This window comes from Miniopterus natalensis, chromosome 5 (genome assembly GCF_054644295.1).
Source record: "Miniopterus natalensis isolate mMinNat1 chromosome 5, mMinNat1.hap1, whole genome shotgun sequence".
NCBI lineage: Eukaryota > Metazoa > Chordata > Mammalia > Chiroptera > Miniopteridae > Miniopterus > Miniopterus natalensis.
Genome location: NC_142085.1, coordinates 58,962,243 through 58,984,232, shown reverse-complemented (window position 1 = coordinate 58,984,232; position 21,990 = coordinate 58,962,243). Strand labels below are relative to the sequence as shown.

General features: G+C 39.0%; 1 protein-coding gene across 2 annotated transcripts in view; it reads left to right on the top strand.

Moving 5' to 3' along the window:
* LAMA4 (laminin subunit alpha 4) overlaps positions 1-18,184 on the top strand; it is a 117,170-nt gene extending 98,986 nt beyond the window's left edge. For both annotated transcript variants that reach the window (XM_087817565.1, XM_087817564.1), the window contains exons 26-38: positions 774-912; positions 1,618-1,755; positions 3,403-3,536; positions 4,643-4,807; positions 5,600-5,753; positions 7,687-7,874; positions 9,086-9,275; positions 10,080-10,235; positions 11,468-11,627; positions 13,346-13,476; positions 14,560-14,653; positions 15,139-15,258; positions 17,718-18,184. In XM_087817565.1, the coding sequence (XP_087673691.1) occupies positions 774-912; positions 1,618-1,755; positions 3,403-3,536; positions 4,643-4,807; positions 5,600-5,753; positions 7,687-7,874; positions 9,086-9,275; positions 10,080-10,235; positions 11,468-11,627; positions 13,346-13,476; positions 14,560-14,653; positions 15,139-15,258; positions 17,718-17,863 (1,915 nt within the window). In that variant the 3' untranslated portion in view covers positions 17,864-18,184. The remainder of the gene's footprint in view (positions 1-773; positions 913-1,617; positions 1,756-3,402; positions 3,537-4,642; positions 4,808-5,599; positions 5,754-7,686; positions 7,875-9,085; positions 9,276-10,079; positions 10,236-11,467; positions 11,628-13,345; positions 13,477-14,559; positions 14,654-15,138; positions 15,259-17,717) is intronic.
* Positions 18,185-21,990: the final 3,806 nt, after the last annotated feature.

Genomic DNA, 21,990 nt, shown 5'->3' with positions numbered 1-21,990 from the left:
AATTTTTATAAAGCTTTTCCATATATTGAATCACAGCTAGTGCCATCTCCCTTCCATGTCACAATGCTTCATATTTTTAAAAGGCTCTGCAAGCTTCCATATCAAACTAAATAGCCTCTTCAGTCCTCCAACCATGGCACATTGGACCTCTAACTGCCATGTATCCCATTATGTGCACCCAAAACTGTCTATCAGTACCACCCTCCCGGTATGATCTGGTCGGAGCACAATACAGGGAACTGTTACACCTTAGTTTGGCTAGTGTTCATCTCAAATACATTGAAGGCATTGTAATTTGATCAATATTAACTTCATTCATTCAATACCCAATAACATGTTCTTGGACACTCCTATATACCAGGAATGGTAACAGGTAATAGGATTACAGTACTGAGAAAAACGCCATCCCTGATCTTAAAGATAAAGGATTTCTTACTTTCCTAAGGATCCTAAGGCCCACATTCACAGAAACCTTAGTTGATTACAGTGTGTTGCAAATAAAGCCAAGAAAATAAGTTTACCACCCAAGTGGATTAGTGGAAGGCTGAAGACTGGGTTTTCCTCCTAACTTACCAATTGTGACATAAGAAATTAGTGCTTCTTAGTTTACTTTTATAGCTTACACCATGTGAAATTGCCAAGAATTGACCAGTTTTGACCTTTAAATAAGTCAGTTATAAATGATTATAAATAAAATTAAATTGCATATCCTACATATGTAGGATGGCATCATCGTCACGGCTCTATCAGTGAGGACTAATTTTCTTTCCCAGGACTCTAAGAGCACATCTTCCCCTAGATATCAACTTCAGAGGATGCATGAAGGGTTTCCAGTTCCAAAAGAAAGATTTCAATTTATTAGAGCAGACAGAAACCCTGGGAGTTGGTTATGGATGCCCAGAAGACTCTCTTGTAAGTACCAATCAATCAAAAGCTTTTTAATAAGATGAAATAATAAATAAGACACGAAACTTATCACTCTCAAAAGCTGTAAAGCTCTTTCCAGCTTCTTTGGAATTCTAGATATACCTTAGGCTCCTTCCTGCCACCAGCAAAAAGAATCACTAAGCCAGGAAGGCTAGTGGGGCTGCTCTGTGACCTCTCCAGTTGCCTCAGTTTCTCATGAGGGGGGCTTCCAAAGCCCAGGGCGGCTGTGTGAGCGCCATTATTACTCAGGGTAGTGGACGGGAAGAAGCTGATGCCCCACCTGTTAGAGGCACACAGAAGGCAGGCTAACGCGCCAGAATTCCAGTATAAACCAGAAGTTTTAAAAAAACTATTGCCCTGGCCGGTTTGGCCCAGAGGTTAGAGCATCGAACCAGTGAACTGAAGGGTCCTGGGTTCAGTTCCAGCCAAGGGCACGTACCTTGGTTGCAGGCTTGATCCCTGGCCCAGGTCGGGGCTCCTTCAGGAGGCAACCAATCGATGTTTCTCTCTCTTTCTCTCTCTCTCCCTTCCATGCTCTCTGAAAAGCAATGGGAAAAATATCCGCAGGTGAGGATTGAAAAACAACACTATTAATATAGAAACTAGCAGACAAGGCTTTTGGTATGTGAGAAATTCTTTTAAGCATTTGGTAATTATCACAAGCACTAAGTTCACTTTTTTGGCACACAGATATCTCGCAGAGCATATTTCAATGGGCAGAGTTTCATTGCTTCAACTCAGAAAATATCTTTCTTTGATGGCTTTGAAGGAGGCTTTAATTTCCAAACATTACAGCCAAATGGGTTACTATTCTATTATGCTTCAGGGGTAAGTATTTGTTTTTTCCTGAGGGAACTTCTTTGTGATAATTGTTTTGTCTATTACAAACAGCTTTAAGCACGTTAATAGTGATTTTCTATTTAGACTCCTTCTGACAAACATGTACACACACAGAATGCTCCATTTCAGACACATTATAAAATATTATATATATTGTACATCAGGGGTTCTTAACCTGGGATTCATAGACCCACTCCTCAGGGGTTCATGAGAAGAATTCAGAAGGTCTGTAGACTTGGGTGGGGAAAAATTACATCTTTATTTTCTCTAACTAAAATTTAGCATTTTCTTCAATTGTAAATGTTGGAAACAAATCACAATAATATTAACAGGACCTGTAACTTTTTCATTAATAGAAATCAGAAGTATTTTTCATTTCATGTTTAAGTTGTCACAGATACTTCAAAATATTATTTTTGTTCATTGCTACTTCTAAATTATAGTAGTTATTAGATCTGCTACTAGATTTTATTATTTAATGCCTTAATAAAGATGTACATATATTACTATATCACAGATTTATTGTTTTAATATTTTGAAACTGTGTTTCAATGTAATTGGTTTCCTTTGTGTTACAATACATTTTGTTCTATGCATATTAAAACATTATTTTACAAAGGGGCCCATATGTATCACCAAACTGCCAAAGGAGTCCAGAGCACAGAAAATGTTAAGAACCACTGTATGTTAATAACAAACGTATGTGTGATTTAATTTATAAAATAGTAAAAAGAACATACTTCTCTTTTTGCATTTGTAAAACATTTGCAGAACACTCGAGCTCAACTTAAAGATATATTATTTCAAGAATAAAATAAGATCTGTAGAGGTATAGTGACCCTAAGATTCAACTGATTTATCTCTGAAAAGGTCATCACCAAACAGATACACTGATGGGCCAGGTCATAATATAATTGATGACAGCAGCTTTCACTTTTCATACTTATTACTTTGTATTACCACATTTATATTGAATTGAATTTAAATCAGTAGCATCTGTGAGAATTTAAAGCGCTTGGTAAAACCTCTGTCACCTAACCTGCCTCAGATTACCATGGTTAATTAAATAGCACTTTTGGCCCCCAAAAAGTAATTGTGTGCTGGGCTTTCTGTAGAGTTTGCTGCCTATATAAGGGAAGAGAAGCATGATTATCATTTCGACAATATTTTAAGACAATAAACAAATTCAGAAAAAGAAATATTAACCTGGTGCCTTTTTTTTTAATTTCTCTTTTGCCTCGATAGATGAAAAGTGAAATGTTTAAAAGGCCAAACTAGCAAATTAACTTTTGCCTGGCCAGCTAGCCACATCCCCAAGATTAAAATATTGCCTCTTCCAAAGGGATTAGAAGTGAAACATGACGCAGCAGGCAACTCTCAACATGACGAAGTCATGAGAAATTTGTAGCTCTAAATACAGGAGATGTCTTTTTCCATTGAACTGTGTCTGATTTTACAGGCAGCACTAATCAAGCAATCAAGCATTTTGTTTTTGTTATTCATAGAAAGTATTTTAGAAGCGAACTTCCTTCACACTGGGCGTTCCTTCAGGCGATAGCATGAAGCAAACGTTGAAAACATGTTCGCCTTTTGCATCCCTGGCTCCCCACTTAAAGCCCTGCGCTTGCGTTTCAGCCAGACGTGTTCTCCGTGTCGCTGGCGAACGGCACCGTGCTCCTGAGCGTGCGGGGAACCCGGGTGCAGTCGGCAGACAAGCGCTACGACGACGGGCTGCCGCACTTCGTCATCGCCTCTGTCTCGGCCGCGAGGTACAGCTCCTCGCCGCACACGCCTCCCGCGCCAAGGCTTTCTCTGTAGGGCACGACTCTGTCAGATGGCCACTGTGAATAACAGGCTATTCTAGTACTTTTCTAATGTTTAAAAAAATGATGAAAGGAGCTGCTTACCTCCTTTAAAAAAAAAAAAAATTGCTCTTAATTTTCAAGACATGAAAAATAAGTCACTATGCAATTACTTAACAAAAATATAAATCACCCCCTCCTGGTAAAAATAGTTCCAGAGACATGGAAACATGGAAGAGACTGACAGGTCTCAGAGGGATGTGGGAGATTAAGCGAAGAGCTTATATGTATATATGTGTAGCCCAAGGACACAGACAATAGTGTGGTTAAGGCCTGGCAAGGGTGGAGGGGTACACAAAGGGGAAAATGGGGGACGTCTATACTCTCAACAATGAAAATAAATTAAAAAACAAAAACAAGAACCATGGGCTATAATCTCCTTGAGGGAAGTTCCTGAACATAGTACTTACTCAGTGGAGGGCAGTGTTTTGCCCACAGAAGGAGCTCAGCAAATGTTGGTTTCATTTAGTTTTAAATTTGGCAATTGAGAATGCCACATTTATGGCCACATTTTAAAATCTCCAACTTTATTTTTAAAATATGTAATACTGAGTTTCTTTTCCGTAATGAGAAGCTTCCTGGGATAAGACATGGCCCTCTGTTGTAGACTGCTCCTAGTCCATGCCACTTCCGTGGAGCCCTCCCATCACATGAAACATTAATAGGCCTTTTCTGGGCTCCATTCCAATCAGGACCAAAACCATTCACTGTGCTTTGCAATGAAAATGATCTCCCACAAACATGTTGAAATGATCACCAAAAACAAAAAAGAAACCAATGCTGATGACTAGCCATCTTAACTTCTTGCTTTTAAAGTCCAGTCATGGTTTGGAGGGTCTTTTTTGTATGGAAACATTCAATTGTTTTATCCTAGGCCTCGTAAAGAGTCTAGAAAATCATTGTCTATTAACCAGATGTCCCCTTCCAATTCCCTGAGAAAACCTGCAACCTGGAATGGAACTCAAGGTAGAATGATAGCTGTGTGGTGTGTAAAGAAGCTTTTTCCTTTGCAGATATGAACTGATAGTAGATAAAAGCAGACTTGGGAGTAAGAACCCTACCAAAGGGAAAGCGGAACACACACAAGCAGATGAAAAGAAGTTTTACTTCGGTGGCTCACCTATCAGTCCCCAGTATGCTAATTTCACCGGCTGTATAAGTAATGCCTACTTTACCAGGTATAATATTTTTATTTTTTATAAACCTGCATGGTTGATAAAGAAGATCGTCAATAATGAACATATTTGCTTTATTAAAAACAGAACTATGAAATTTACCAGAGGCGTTAGGTAGTAATTAGAAGCTTGCATGTGCTTGAGCAACTGACATACTTAGGTTTGTAATTAGATTTTCTTGTCCTTTAATTTCTGTATGACTTTGGCAAAGTAAGCCTTTGTTTCTTCACCTGAAAAATGCAGATAATAATAGTGCCTGCCTGGTAGGCTTGTTATGAGGATTAAATGAGATAATGTGCTTAAAGCACCTGGCATACGGCAAGCTATAAATATTAGATGTGATTATTTCTGTACTTCTTATTAATGATATAGCTCAGAGCCACATACCCAAATCCTTGTTAGAGGTTTAACAAAGTGTTCTTAATTTAATGCATGACTTTAAACATAGCCGTTAATCTAGGTCCTTAACAAAGACAATGGGGGCTGCCTGAGTGCCGAGCAAGCAAGATTAAGCACTGCAGAGGCCCCAGTGACGCGGAGTGTGGTGAGGGAGACAATGTTCATCTGTCAGGATGTCCTGGTACCAGGCGCAGTTATTAATTCATTGGTTAAATGATCATTTAAAGGATTCTGATTAAGATAGTGGTTGATGGATAAAGACCATCACACACACACACACACACACACACACACACAAAAGTGTTTAATTGCTCAAGTTCTCTGACTTCCACAGTTTTCATCATGTAATTCTAAACAGCATTTTTAAGGCTCCTTTCCCCTTTGTTCCAAACGTAGGGTGGGCAGAGACGTGGAGGTCGAAGATTTCCAGCGGTACTCTGAAAAGGTCCACACTTCTCTGTACGAGTGTCCCATCGAGTCTTCGCCGTTGTTACTCCTTCACAAAAAAGGAAAAAATTCCTCAAAGCCTAAAACGAGTCAGAATAGAAAGGTAAAAGAGAATGCTGTGCCAGGCCCCCAGCTGCCCTTATTCCACACACACAACTTTGGACACTGATGCTTTATAGAATTTACTGTCATTTGCGACTGTACATGTGAAAGATAAGATTCCTGTAGTAGCAGATATTCCAGTTCACCAGCTTTGTTGCGTCAATTCTTGTTCCTAAAGAAACAGTTGGAATCAGCTTTTACTCATACTTACAACTACTTTTCAACAGCATGGTTAGAATTGTTCCATACTTAGAATTTGTATATATCACATTATTAGTACTGTTACTCTCAAGTATCATTTCCTTTTGTGTAACAATCTCAGGCTTTGGTCACAATCATGGAAATTATTAAAGTTTCTGATCGTACCCTTGTCTCCCCCTCTTCCCTTGACCTTCATGTCAGCCACTCACATGTACCATGATTTATGGCATCAACTGAGAAGATACTTTCCCAATTAAATTTGAAAACATAAAAATTACAACAAATTTTCAGGTTGGAACATAGGTGGTAAGACAGGCACTCATACATTCATGCAGAAATTTAAAATCACTTCTACCTTTTTGGAAAGTAATTTGCTTTGACTCAGTAATTCTGGCCAACTACCCCCTTTTCTGAGAACTGATTCCCTACCTACCGGGGAGTCCCAGTGTTTTAGGTTATGTGACCTCATCTACCTTGACATAGATGATTGGATCAGGGTAGATCATGTCAACTAAGCTGGGTCATCATGTTCTCTTCTTGGAAACTCAGAACGCAGAGAGACTAGTCTGGGCTGGTCATTGATAGAAAACACATAAACCTACGAGCTCTGGGTTAATCATGCGCAGAGAAAGCAAGCCGCACTAACTAGAAAGAGAAAAGGCAGAAAGCTGTCCTGCATAGAAAGAATGAGAGCAGACACTCTGAGAAAAACAAAGCTGAGATAACAGAGACTTCCAGAAAAGGAATGCCTCGGTTCTTTCCAACTTTCGAATTCCTATTCTTGCCTCTGGTAGGAGCCCACTATTCTATTTTCTCTTGGATTGTGTTCTTAAGAGACCCCCATAGCCTTATAACACATTGCCCTCTTTTTTTTTTAAATATATTTTAGTGATTTCAGAGAGAGGAAGGGAGAGGGAGAGAGAGAGAGAGAAACATCAATGAGAGTCATTGATCGGCTGCCTCCTGCATGCCCCCCACTAAGGATCGAGTTCACAACCCAGGCATGTGCCTTGACCGGGAATCGAACTTTGATCTCCTGGATCCTAGGTCCATGCTCAACTGCTGAGCCACGCCGGCTGGCCGTGAAACATTGCCCTCTTTTTCTTTAGTAACTTACCTAGTTTGTCTGTTATCTGAAACAAAATAATCTTGCCAAATTGAAATTGGTATCACCAGTTGGACTGCAACTAATAGACCCTCAGAGAAATAAATTCCATTGATAAAGTCAGAGCCTAATGGGGTTCGAGTCACCTCACACATAGCCATTTAGGAAAATAAATGAAGTGTCTGTGTTATATGGTAATAAAGTAATTGGTTAAATTATAACTTTTCTTTTTTTATTATCATTAATATTCAGAGCATATATCCACAGAGAATTTATAGTATTTGGTTGCCAAATGTAAAGATATCAGAGTTTTTTAATCTTTGTAGGAGTCAAGAGACAGATCCTAGTCCATATATGCCCACACTGAAGCAGAGGATGGCAGGGCTGATAGACTGAGACTGGCAGGTCCAGTAACCCCTGCTTTGCTGAGCCCCTGTAGCCTAGTTCACTGTTGCTCTCTTCCCATTTGCTTGCGGTGGTAAACATAAGTAACCATTTCATTAATGGGAAATGCACAAATCGTACACATTTTAATTATTTTATTGTTGTTAAGAAAATAACAAATGAGTTTTTGCTACTAGTATGTCACTTTTATCCCTTAATATTATTTCTTTTCTTATTCTTATAGGGAGAGAAAAATAAAGATGCACCTTCAAGGGATCCTGTTGGCCTGAAATTCCTAGAGAGGAATGCGCCCAAAGACTCTCACTGCCACCTTTCCAACAGCCCGAGAGCCATAGAGCACGCCTATCAGTACGGAGGGACAGCCAACAGCCGCCAAGAGTTTGAACACTTAAAAGAAGATTTTGGTGAAAAGTAAAGTAACACACTACACTATCCCTCCGGAGACAGTACAATGACTAGGCTTCATCCTTGCTTGCATATTTGTATTTTCAGTATCTTTCCTGATTAACCTTCCAGCAGGTCAGAAGCATCCCACTTACAATCTGAAAATAACTTGTACGGGGGAGGGAAGGTGGTATCAAGGTCAGACGGGTCCTTGAAATTCGCCCCTTCTTCCCCTCTTTATTGTCTGGTCTTTTTGGAAAGACAGAAAACTCCTCAGAGAATGCTGTTTTATACACCTTACATTTGGGAAGAAAGTCACAGAGAATGTAATTTATTGGGAAGTATAAATCATGAACTATTTAGTATTTATTTTGATGATAAAAAATGTGATTAAAGTGGCACAGAGAAAAGATCGTAGGAAAAAGATAATAATCTCTGTTGGCCCTCAAACTATTTCTGAAGCTCCTCATCTCTTCCTGGTATTTCACAAATCTTCAGGTTGTTTAGAATTATTAAAGACTTCTTTAGTGTTAGCACCCAAATATTCTTATATAGGTCTTATATAGCTCTATCAAACACTTAGACAGGCAGTGCATTCAATAAGAAACCCCTCATACCTTCTAACTTGCTATTTGTCTAATAGGCAAAATCAGCATTTTGTATTCTTCAGGAATAATTTAGAAGTTAGCCTAATAAATATATCTTAGCTATGGCCTGGAGCTAAATTTCTAGAATGTTTTCATGCCTACACACTTTGGTGGCTGCATTTAACATGTGACAGCCATTGAATAATTTTTATTGGGGAAAACAACTGAATACACATTTTAGATAGTACACAAATCATATTGTCTCTATGCAAATTTCCATATACATATTAATCATTCACTAGTATTTTGTCCCACATGGAAAAGCTTCCTTAACATATAGATTTGCTAAACTAATTGCAACCACATTTTTAAAGCAAGACATGATATCATCTTTAACGGAAACAGCACTTCCTTACATGGGGACTGTACCTCTGCTGTATAAGGAAACAGAGGGTTTACATTTTTGCACCAGCAGCACTTACCCAGTATTCATTAATAATGCTGAGGGGTCCCTGGGAGTACTGCTGCTTGGGAGTATACAGAATGGCTACTTATTTCTTATTTATTTTCCCTCACCGTGTATTGCTTTCGGAAGTTAGAGCTCACCCTCAGTCTCATTTTACAGGTAACCTTTTTCTTTTCTTTGACCAGATCTCAGTTTTCCATTCGCCTGAAAACTCGTTCCTCCCATGGGATGATTTTCTATGTCTCAGATCAAGAAGAAAACGACTTCATGACTCTATTCTTAGCCCACGGCCGCTTGGTTTTCATGTTTAATGTTGGCCACAAGAAACTGAAGGTTAGAAGCCAGGAGAAATATAACGATGGACTGTGGCATGACGTAAGTTGAAGGCAGAGAATATTATTATCAGCAAATATGCACCACTGGCAAATGGACTGACACTAATGCCCTACTATTGGTTTCTCTAGAACCTTCTATTTTTAAATTGTTTCCGTATGCTCAGAGTTTGATTTTAAAAATCTTTATCAAATTTCTTTTGAAAATCCTGAAGCACACTATTTTAAAAGAGATACAGGCTGAGTGTTTTTTTGTGTTTTTTTTTTTGACAGATCAACTTTTTTTTAATGCAATTATTTTAACCAGAGAATCAATGGCCAACACAAACTGAAGTTGGTTTCTAAAGATTTCTCACTTTTTTTTTCCCTACTACCTATCTAATGTTCTAAATTTTCAACAATAATTGCTGAATGTCATTTTTGGACTAAGCTGTGGAAGATACAAAGTGAGGAGTCTATCTGTTAGGAAGACAGGATATAACAGGGAGAACTACCCAAATATTGAAGCAAGTCAGTGTGTATGCAATGGAAAGAGTAAGCAGTGTAAGCTGCCTTAAAATAAGTTACAATAAACTTAGGAGACAGCATGTGGACTGGCCAACTGGGGAGAGCTTCATCGAGAACACTGCTAATTAGAAGCTGCATCCAGAAGTTAAGCCTGTAACTTTCAACCAAGCTTTAAAGAAGAGACAAACTCCTGACCTTCAGAGAAGGGCTACTTTTTCTAAAGAACTTCTACAGGTTTTCCTTAGTATTGCAATAGTGAAGTTGGGAGGAGAGGCAACATAGCCTTTCCCCTCATCTTGGGATGAACTTGAGATGTGCAATTTTCCTTCTCTCCACCCAGGTGATATTTATTCGGGAAAGGAGCAGTGGCCGACTGGTCATTGATGGTCTTCGAGTCCTCGAAGAAAGTCTTCCTCCTACTAGAGCTGCCTGGAAAATCAAAGGTCCTATTTACTTGGGAGGTGTGGCTCCTGGGAGAGCTGTGAAAAACGTCCAGGTAAACCAGGTTGTGACTGGGTAGAGCCTTTCACCTTCAGAGTTGGAAGATCATTTAATCCAGCCCTCATGTTATGATTAGGACACTAGCCAGAGTGAAACTGTAGTTCGGCTGGAGATGGGATGTCAAAGTGGGTGTTGTCCTATGGGATGTCTGTCTGCCCCGCAGCATTACAAAGTCAGGAGTGATCTTTCCATTCTTAGGTAGAAGTCAGATGAAAAGTTTCAGAAATATAAATTGTCATGAAAATTTGTGTCTCAAGAAGATGCTTATTCATTCAGCAAGTACCCATACTTTTAGTGTAAAAAAAAAAGAAAGTCATTCAATTATGTAGTATTGACTGAAAAAAACCTTTCAGGCAGTTATGTAAACTATGGTCTCATTTTTGTTTCTTACACACACACACGCACACAGTTTGAAAGTGTGCAAGGAAACATGGTTACCCCTGGGGAGAAGTGAGGGTCTAGTAAATAACATATTATTTTTATAATTTAAAAGTTTAAAATATTATACTTTTTAAAAACCATTTAGCAATAAAGGGAATGCATTAAAGGACTACATTTTCTTACATAAACATAGATTTGACTTTAACACAGAGTTAATACATTTCTAAGATTCATTAACATATGTGGATACAGCAAAAAAGAGGAGGAGAGGTTCATGTTTAATTATATTTTAGTTAAGTAGCCCCAATTTTACAACAGCCTATTTAAATGATTTCAAAAGCAGTGTGAAATCAATTATCTTCATGGCCCAAGTGTCATGTCCTGTGGTATGATAAATATTCCACCACAAAAACAGCTAATGAAGCCAGAGATGCAAGCTTTCTGCTATTTGTTTAACCACGGTAGATTTAATAAGAACTATGCTCGTGGTTATCAGCACTAGGTGATTTTGGACATAGCTATCATTCCTGAAGAAAAACAAACTAGAATATTTCTAATATTTAGTTTGAGAACCACACTTGCTCTTTTGGTCACGGTGTATGTAAAAATTTTCATAGTGTGACTGCTTGTAGGCTGACATTTTCAAGCAAAATTCCAACTTCAAACAACTAGTTAGAAAGCAACTATCTGGAAAACTATTCATCATTCAGATAGCTAAGATAAATAAGGAATTACATGGCTTCCCTCAAGACTTAGATTCCTTCATCTTGATTCCCTGTGGTGCGTCCGTGTGTGCTGAGAAAAATGGAAGAAATATCTTCTTAAAGAAATGTCTTCTTCTCTCAGATAAACTCAGTCTACAGTTTCAGTGGCTGCCTCGGCGACCTCCAGCTCAACGGGGCCTCCATCCCCTCTGCGTCCCAGACCTTTAGCGTGACCCCTTGTTTTGAAGGTCCAACGGAAACAGGAACATACTTCTCAACAGGAGGAGGTTACGCAGTCCTAGGTAACAGTGACTTACGTTGAAAACAAGAATCGTGAAATACTTCTTTCCAAAGGGGGCTAACTGGCACGTTGGGGCCCAGAGGTAAAATATCAGAGTGCCAGGCTCACTTGGCCCCAGAAAACTTGGCCTCTTTCCACAAGGACCACTTTCCCCCTTCCTACCACACCAGGCCAGACACTGTGCCCATCCCTGCTTGCTTTCCCCAACCAGACCTTCTCCACAGCTGCCAAACCTCTGGATCTAGACCGTCTTGGCTCCTTCAGGATTTCCCGTGCTGCTCTGTGGTCTGATCCATGTCAGCTCTTGGCCACCTTGCCCTCTAGGTCTTCCTCTGCTCCCTCATAGCACAACCCATTGTTCCCAATAAAATAAAATAAAAGCTCCACTTCCTCCCCTTGCCCTGCAACGCCAGCAGACAATGCTAGCCTTCAGAAATTTTATTTCTGAATTTTTATTCTCTTTATCATTCAACAGTTTTTATTGTGTGCCTCTCCGGTATGACAGTTCCTCTGCCAGGTGACAGAACATAATAGTTTTAAAAATAAATAGAAGCTTAACGGGCTACACACAATCACCATCTAATACATTCCAACAAATATCCTTTGGCACAACCATTAGGTGTGAGCACTAGGGTAGGTGTTGGCAAAGAGGATGGGAAGAAGGTATAAACCGCTTTCCATGTCCCTGCTCTCAAGGCCCTTAGGTACTTTGTGCACCCGACCAAAGGCATCCAGTGCAGCCAGGTACATCTCGTTAACCACCACCCAGCCCAGTAGAAAAACCAGAGGGAATATTTCCTCTCTGTCTAGCTCATGATTTTACTTTCTTCTCCTTTTTCCTACTAAAACATCTACACTCACACTTCTCAGCCCTTCATTAGATTTCAGTGATAAGAACCCCGAGACATGGACAGCTTAAAATGCAAAGCAACCTGCACAATTTATGCTTCCCATAAACATTAACTAGTAATAGCACGAAAAATTAAGAAGCGATTTATAAGAAGACACATCAAGTGAACATGATTAAGATGCCCCAGTTTGCAATGTGTCCTTGGAGTGAACACAGCTATTCTCAAGAAGAATTCATTTTCTTTCATCACCCCAGTAGCAGTTCCTAACTGCTTTTGCTGACCTCACTTCCTCTTTCCTACGAAATGCTCTGCAGCACTGGCATCGGTTATTTATTATTTGTTTAAGAATTGCTTTACGATACACATCTGATCTAGTCAGCTTTATTGTTCAGTGAATTCAGAATAAAGTCTCGATTCCACACTTGCACACTAGAGCCCTTCCACGGTCACCATGCCGCCTCCTCCCCTTACCGGGGACAATCCAGCCGCACTGGCCTGCACAGTGCTCTCCAAACATCCAGCCTCTGTACCTGCTGTACCCTTTCCTCCTCTCTCACTTGGGAAACATTAAATGGCCTTGCTAGTTGGAATCAATTCCTCCTCCCCTGAGCTCCCACAGCCATAGCGTATTTTCAGCATGCTGTTTCCACCCCACACCCCACACCCCACAAGAGCGATGTGCTAGTGTCTGTCTCCCACAGAGCTTTCCATAGTGTGTTTGACATGGAAAGTGCCACTTTCTACTTATCTATTGAAAAGGGTGTCATACTTTCAAACACAGATACAAAAATATATCATTACAAAATCATACCACAGTTACAAAATGTGGGTTGCTGTTCTTGAGACCTACTAGTATTTCTCTCCACAGATGAGTCTTTCAACATAGGATTGAAGTTCGAGATTGCATTCGAGGTCCGTCCCAGAAGCAGTTCTGGAACCCTTGTTCACGGTCACAGTGTCAATGGGGAGTACCTGAATGTTCACATGAAAAATGGGCAGGTACTGTGTTAAAAATTGTTTTAACAGTCTGTCTCCTATGACCTTGGACTCTAGATCTAAAGCAGATTTATTTTACAGAATGATTTCATCAATCTTTCCTAACTGGGAGGAAAGAAAAAAAGCAGGGAAGCTATCATGTGAAATTTAGATGCAGGCAATATTTATATTCAAATTTACATGCTGGGAATTGTTTTGATTAGAACAAAGAGCCAAGAAAATGTGGCACAGATTTTTAAAAAGATCATCAACAATAACCACATAATTGAAGGGTTTTAACAGAAGAATTGGACTTTTTTTTTTTTTTACAATAACTGGAAACAGCAAACATACCCAAGTATCAAAACCAGCAAACACTAAAATACTTATCTATAATCTATGTATACAAGACGTGTATATACATACATATATTATGTTCAAAGCTACAAACTTAAAAAATTGTTGTAATTAAGCACAACTTTCATTCTAAAATATACTAAAGAACATTCATGAGATTATTCAAATATAAGAAAAAGCAACATATTTTTATTGGTGTCCCTAACTTGATATATAACTGATTTTTATTTGAGTTCTGACACATCCTGTTTAAGTCATATAATAAAATGAATCTTTATATGGTACTTACTATGTGTGAAGTACTATTCTAAATGTTCTATATGGATTAAATCATTTAATCCCCTGGTAGCTCTGTGAGGTAGGTATTATCATCACCATCCCTATTTGACAAATGAGCAAGCAGGCACAAAGTAAGTGGGAGCACTGGGATCCGAATCTAGGCAGTCTGGCTCCAGAGTCCATGCTCTTCATTAATACCGTAACCACTTTGTCAAGCATCTTTACAAATTAAAGGACTTCATTCTGTTATCTTATTTCTCCTTCCCATCTCTCCTGTCATTTTGTTCTCTCTCCTTCGATCATTCAGTTTAAAGTATTTCTTAGCCTGCTGCAGAGCGACCCCTTGTGTTCAAATTGCAAAGCATCTATAGATGTTTGTGAGAGTATTGCTTCCCTAAGAGTTATTTAGGAAATTTAGTCTTATCATGATGAGGAGAAATTAAGATATATATTGTGCCCGGTCTTTTGCAGGTCATAGTGAAAGTCAACAATGGCATTAGAGACTTTTCCACCTCAGTAACACCCAAGCAGAGTCTCTGTGATGGCAGATGGCACAGGATTACAGGTGAGAAGAGCTGTGTGTCCTGGGTTTCCTTATAAAGTGAGTCTACACACCCGCCTGTGGGATGATGCTTGGCAGAACTTAGACTATAACTTATGAGATGGAATAAATGATAAATGAGAGTCTAGAAGTAGCCAAGAAGAGAATCAAATGTTACTGTACTAAAATGTGTATATTGAATCCACATGTATTTGAAAATATGAATGCTGCCAAAACTTGGGGCGTTATTTAAATAATGCATCACTTATGGAGAAAAAATGTGGCAATATTTTAAGTGTTCTTAAATATTTATATGAAAAGAGTATTTTAAATATCCTCCCTTTCAAAGGAAAATATCACAATGATTGTTTGGTTAGACACTGACGTTTCAATGATGTAGAAGAAAGTGTGAATTATTCTGAATTAAAGCCATTGCTGTGATAAATTAGTTCTTGTGAAAACGAATCACTCCGTTGCCACCTATGACCAGTCTTTGCCCTGTATTTTAGTTATTAGAGATTCCAATGTGGTTCAGCTGGATGTAGACTCTGAAGTGAACCATGTGGTTGGACCCCTGAATCCAAAACCAGTTGATCACAGGGAGCCTGTGTTTGTTGGAGGTGTTCCAGGTAAGAATTGTTTAAAAAGGACAAGTTCCAAATCAAAAAAACAGTAAGTTCTCATCATTGTTGTTATATATTAAGAATGAGCCATGTGCTTTCACAATTCACCTAATAACTCTAAGGATTTCATAAACAATGTCCTTTCATAAGAAAAAGTATACTGACAACTGTGACTCCCCACATCAGGGTCACAACAAAGCAACACCTAAGAACCGGACCCCAGCGTTCTCACCAGTAGATACATATTGCTTTCCCTCTGCCTCACCTGCTTGTGTATTATTCCCTTTACAGTGCCTCTTCACCTACACACAGTGAAACACCCTTTTATCTAGACACAAAGAAACCTGTTTCTAATACTGCTCTAGGATCCAAGAACCTTGGAAGACTAAAAGTTTGCTGATTGCCTTGCTTGCTTAGTAGGAAAGAAGAGAATATGTGGCTCTTCCTGTCCAGGATTAGGCTCAATCTCACAAAAAGCTGCAGACCCTAAGTTCTGTTGTTCCTATGTAGTGACATTTCCTAAGGGAGGTTCCCAGCTGCAATTCCATACACATCATCAGTAACATCGCCACTGTCATCTCCCAGGAATGGTGAATCATCCAGGATGGTGTGAGGACGACTCTTATGAACGTCCCACAATTGTTTCAAACCTCGGAAGTAGGGACCATGATCTTTTACTGAATGTGTTCGTTTTCACGTATTTCACCAACTTGGAAAAACCAAATGCTATGTAGCTGGAGAGGATATAAGAAAATAACCAACTTTTACATCTGGAATTTGGTGGGGAGTTTAAGGGAAAAAACATGATTTTTCTTTGCCTCCTAACTAGATTATTTCAGACTGACCCTATATGAACTGAACTCTCTTAGAATCCCAACCAGTTCTTCTATACCACATGGGACCCTGGTGACATTATTTTTATTAATAAAAAGTTAATGCATTAAAATTCAATGAACTATACACTGAAATAAGTCAGCTTTACTGTATGATAATTTAAAAATCAAAATTAGAAAAAAAAATTTGTTAACGTAGTTCACATGCATACACGCACACACAAACCTGACCGCTCAGGTACTAAAAGTCCTGCATTATTCTGTATATAGCCAAGCTTTCAACCTGAGGAATGTTCACTCTTAAAATCGTGTGTTGATTTTATTAATCAATTACCTTAGCGTTCTGGAGCACTTTATTGTTATTACCTACAGTAGATTGTGTCGTGTCGTGAATTATGCACACCATAACTTCTGTATGAATTATTTCTTCTAGATGATGTCCCCCAAGAACTAAAAGGCAGTAGGCTTGGGCAGAATCAAAGCCATGTTCTAAAACTAGTCTCCAAAATGGGCAGAAGAAACAGCTGTCTCTCCCCTTTAGTCTTTCCTGTTCACTTATTTTTATTCTGGTGATATACACTGAGCAGGCTTAAAGAATATATATAGGCATACTAATCTAGGGAAAAGGGGAGTTGATTATTCAGGCCCCTTCCAAGTCTAAAACCTTATAATTATCATTCTATATATGAAATGCTATTTCCGTGATCTATTTTCAGTACAAAGCTTCTGCATATTCTTAATCCACATTGCTTAGAAAAACTTATCATGGCTGCTTGATGTTTAATTTGCTGTGTTGTTTTATGTTCCTTCCTGACTTACTGATTTCTAAGTGTTTTGCATTTTTTATCTGCTCCTGCTCACAAGCTATTTGTACATAATAATCAGCTTTGACTAAATGGATTTTAATTTCGTAATTTTTCTAAGCACTCTAAATTGCTTTAAATTATATTGCTTCTATCATTCCAACACATTTAATTGTGTCTGTACAATTAATAAGCATAAGGCTTCTTCTAGATCTCTAATTAAGATGAGAAAGTTCTCCTGGCATACTGCAGGGCACCTTTGCCCACACAAAGACTAGGCTAGTTATCACTATCCTATTTATAGTTCTTAAACCCTGAGCTCAGAAAAATTAAAATTTGGTTTATTTGAATTATTTTCTCATTATATTTTATGAGTTTGGCAAAAACGTGGAGGCTTAAGGGTGAACAATAATGATATGAATTAAATAGAAACATCAACCAAGTCCAAAAATAACATAGAAGCTAAAATTTCTTCTGCCTTCTCAGCAAAACACACAAAATAAGTGAGGCTTAAGTTAAATTACCTCCAAAAAGCATTGGTAGATCCTGAAAATTCACTGCTGAGGCTTTGCACGTAGGTGGAAAATTTCCGCCTTGGAAGACAGCTAAAACATACTTAGAAATTTGATTGTGAAAACCAATGGCAAAACTTTATAATTACCACATGTTCATTTTACTTCAAAAGCAGAATATGATCCTGAGAATAACTAACTTTCATTTGTGACATGTAAATCATCTTGATGTGCAATTATTTTGTACATTTTTACCATGAAGTAATATCTGGGCTTGGGATGCCTCAGTTGCAATCTTTGATTTCTTTCTTTTTTAGAGTCTCTGCTGACGCCACCCTTGGCCCCTGGCAGGCCCTTCACAGGCTGCATCCGTCACTTTGTGATTGATGGGCGCCCGGTGAGCTTCAGCAAAGCAGCCCTGGTCAGCGGCGCTGTGAGCATCAACTCCTGCCCGGCAGCCTGATGCAGCAGAGCAAAGACGTCCAAGAACAAAGTTCTTCAGAGCACTGAGAGAAACACAAAGCCAGCCAGGAGGACCAGCACCTCCTCCCGCCGAAGCTTTCAGCCAGCTGGGCAGGACTTAAATGAGTCATCAGGGACTGGATGTTTATTATTTCTCATTTGGGTTCTTACCTTGGATCTAAAATGTCTGCAATGTACAACAATCGAAGGAATGTTAAACTTACATGTATTGTATTACTTCCTGCTGGTGAAATTACTGTTCCTGTTTCTAATAAAATAGGAGGGATTCTAAATAAACACTGGCACACATTTTTAAAGTGTGGCTAGATTCTCAGATTCATCTTTCTTTCATGGAAGATAACTTTCAATCTATACCAAAATATCTTTGGTATACCTTTCTTTATCCTAGAAAGATTTACTGATTTACATAAAAATCTAAAATTAGAAACAGATTTTCTTTTAACACTTTAGTTTGGTCTTTCAGTATAACAAGAATATGATAGGTTTAAAACAGTTATCAAGCTTTAATAAATTCCTAACAAATTATTCCTAACAAATTCCTAACAAAGAAAAAAGGAATTAAACTTTTTTCCTTATTTCTTTAAAATAAAAATAAAATTGTACATAAGGGGAGGCTCCTCTGGGATATTATTACCGTGTTCTGTAGGAATCCTGGAGGGAGGGTGTTACAGCAGAGAGGAAGACAAAATAATGAATTCAATTGAAAAGTATAGAAGTTCTTTTACTAAAAGGTTTTTACCCCACATATCTGCAACACAACCAGTATTATTTCTAAGTTTTATAATCTTTTTAGGTATATATATTAATAAAGTCTAGAAAAAGAAAAATAGGCTTGAATAGCTGGTGGAATACTAAAACACAGAAACTGAAATAAAAGAATTACGCGTGAAAAGATAACTAAACTTGAAAACAAAATGAGAGAAAAGAGGTCTTCATATCAACAGGATTAAAGATATGGAAAAAAATAACTGGGGCAAGGGGAGGAAATAAAATATTTTGAGGAATTACTAAGAGAATAAAATAAACTCTTACTTTGAAAATGTTATATATGTATACTTAAATTTCCCTGCTGCCCTTCTGTCTCAGGTACGTTAATAATAATGTTAAAGATATCAATAAAAATAGCTAATATCATCAATTCATAGAGGACTTACTAAGAGCCAGGCTCCATGATAAGCTAAGGTCTAGTGATTTTATCATCCCACTAATCCTATAAGGTAGCATTTGCAGATGAGAAATCTGAGACTTAGAACAGTGAGGTAACTTGTCAGCTGCCATTCAGGTAGACTGAAGAGCCAGAATTTGAATGCAGGGCAGCAGGCTAATCTCCTTGCTTTCTGCCTCTGGAGAACTATCTGCCTTCAGGCAAACTCTCAACTGGTCTGTAAAGCTGGAATCAAAAATCCAAATGCCTATACAACCAGAGAAGTACCATAAAGGAGCAAAGCTGGCAGGGTCTGACTGAGCAAATCAATTGGGCACTTGCCATGGCTGGTTTAGAAGGAAGCAGGTGCTCAACTCATCCCATTGTCACCATGAAAGAACACAAGTCTTGAAGAGCCAGAATTTCCCAAAGTAGCTAGTAATGTGAAATGGGGTGGGGTGGGGTGGGGGTTGAAATGGCCTGATTTTTCAATTGGTAACTAAACTGAAGCAACAGCAACCACAACAGGGAAATTCCAGGCTGACCAAACAAAACCTGAGGGCCCTATGTAACTTCTGGGCTAAAAACTCTGAATCCAAGAATCTAGGGCCTTAGCTGGTACAGACTGAACCCTCACAATATCCCTTCATTAAGACCCAAGCGGGAAGAAGTGGCTCTGAAACTGCCTACCATTTTCTTTTCCAAAGGAGTTTCCTGAGGCATCCTGGAGGACCACTCTATCCCCTCATTCTCAGTAGTAGCCCAAAATGAACTAAACTAGTCAAGCTGCAGACCTATCTGGACCTCCAATAGCTCCAGGGGCATGCACACAGACTCACATATACACATACTAAAACCACAAAAAGTTTTCTACCTTCTCCAAAATTTATAAAGGAATTTGCAAAGTTAGTATTTCATGTTGTTATGCTTGGCAAATAAGAAGCTACTGACCCATATACCTCTTTCAAACCACACAATGACCTTCTGAAACTTTGAATTTAGCATTTGTAAGAGCTTGATTTAATTCTTAGATGGGACTCTCATCTTCTTCATCTCCTGTCTAAGGAGAAAAAAGGGTTTTTTTTTTCTTTTAGTTAAACATAGGATATCAGAACTTCATATAGAGAAATATGGGTTGGGTGCTCCTGGTAATTTCGACCAGTTGTTTTCATGGTCCCTGCCAGTTTAGAGCCCCCTTCAAAATGGAAGGGGCCTCCCATAGCCCCAGTATGAAGGAGCAGCGCTATTTGGGCCAGGTCCCACCTCCTCCTCTCATGGCCACAGCTGATTGGTTGAGGGAACTGATCTATAGATTCCCAGTGAAGCAACACCCCCATTATTTGGTAGTATGAAAAAATGAATATTTTCTCTCGAAAGTTTGAATTGGGAAACATGGAAAGAATCAAGCACTTAGCAGTAAAAGCTAAAGCCAAAATGAAACTATATGAAAGTATGGTTTTAGGTGCTTACTACATGCATGTATAGACACACATGTTAAAAAAAGAGAAAAAAATCTTAGCATTTTCCATTCTGTAGACCTAGGAGAATATATCAACACTTCCCTTTATCTAGTACAAGCCACCTCAGTTCTCAGCCCAAAGTTTTTAGGGGTAAGGGAGGGGAGCACATGTCAGAAGATACTGGGATATATTTGTTCTCTGGGCCTCCATATCCTTATATGTAACATGGTGGTACAGGGTGTCTAGCAGTCTTTCCTCTTTCCATACATTGGTGACTACAGCCTATAGCTGGGACCATAAAACAAATATACCACATTTTAAGTTCACCAAACTGAGGTTTGGACCCAATCCCTTCTCTATTAGGATTGACTCAGAGAAGCTATATCAGCACAACCAGCAATGTAACATCACAATGCCACCAACACACCACACATGCGCGCGCGCGCGCACACACACACACACAAAGCACAACAGTCTATATAAAGAGACTAGAAAGGTAACAGAGGAGGAACTGTCCAGAATGTACGCTCCACAAATTTTGTCTGTGTTATGCACTGATGTGTTGTAAGAGCCTAGAATGGTGCCTGACATGCAGGTATATGCTCAATAAATATTTGTTGAGTGAATTTCAGGAAAGTGGAGTTTTTGTAAAAGTTACCCCTTCACCTCACCTCCTAAGGCAATCACTTGTAAAGTGTCTGGGAGTCTGAGGGAAAGAAAAATTAATATTGACTTCTCCAGTTGGGTTCCCCTGAGTCCCAGAGATCTCTGATTTGCCTGAGGTTGTGGGGACTAGGTGAGGGGAGAAATGGTGTAACCCATCATCAATACAGAAGAGCTCTCTCAAGTCCTTGGTAATCTTTAAAGTCCCGAGAGGTCCCAAAAAGTAGGGAAGACGGTTGGTCACCATCGAATGGACAAAGCCACTTAGTTTATAAATGTCACACCAGAGGACACATCCCCAGACCACACTTCTAGGGCACAGGATGGAGAGGGCAGAGACTAGCTGAGGTTGAAAGATGAAAGCCATATATGATCTGTCAGAGCATGGGACAGAGGCACACTCATAAGAGAAATGTAGCATGATAACACCAGTCAGATTCCCTCAAGAAATTTCTAAAGTGTAGTGATGGGGGCCGCTCAGCACCGAATCCCTCTCCAGCCCAGCCAGACATAGTGAAAACAGAACATGTTTTCAAATGATCATGTCCTAAGACAGCTGATTAATGAGCTGATGTCAATCTGGAGGAAGGTTATAAAAGAATGATGCCACAGGGTTACCCTAAGACCTGTTTATAATAGTCCCTTACAGAAAGATCATATCTAGGAACGTAAGGAATGTGGGAAAACATTTATTCAAGGCAGATGCTTTAGAAGACTAAAGAATTCAACCTTGTAAAAAAATTGTTTATCCTTTTAATGTCTTTATAATCTGTAGTAATGTCCCTACTCTCATTCCTGATGTAATTTGTATCTTTTTTTCCTGAAAGTTCTGTCTAGAGG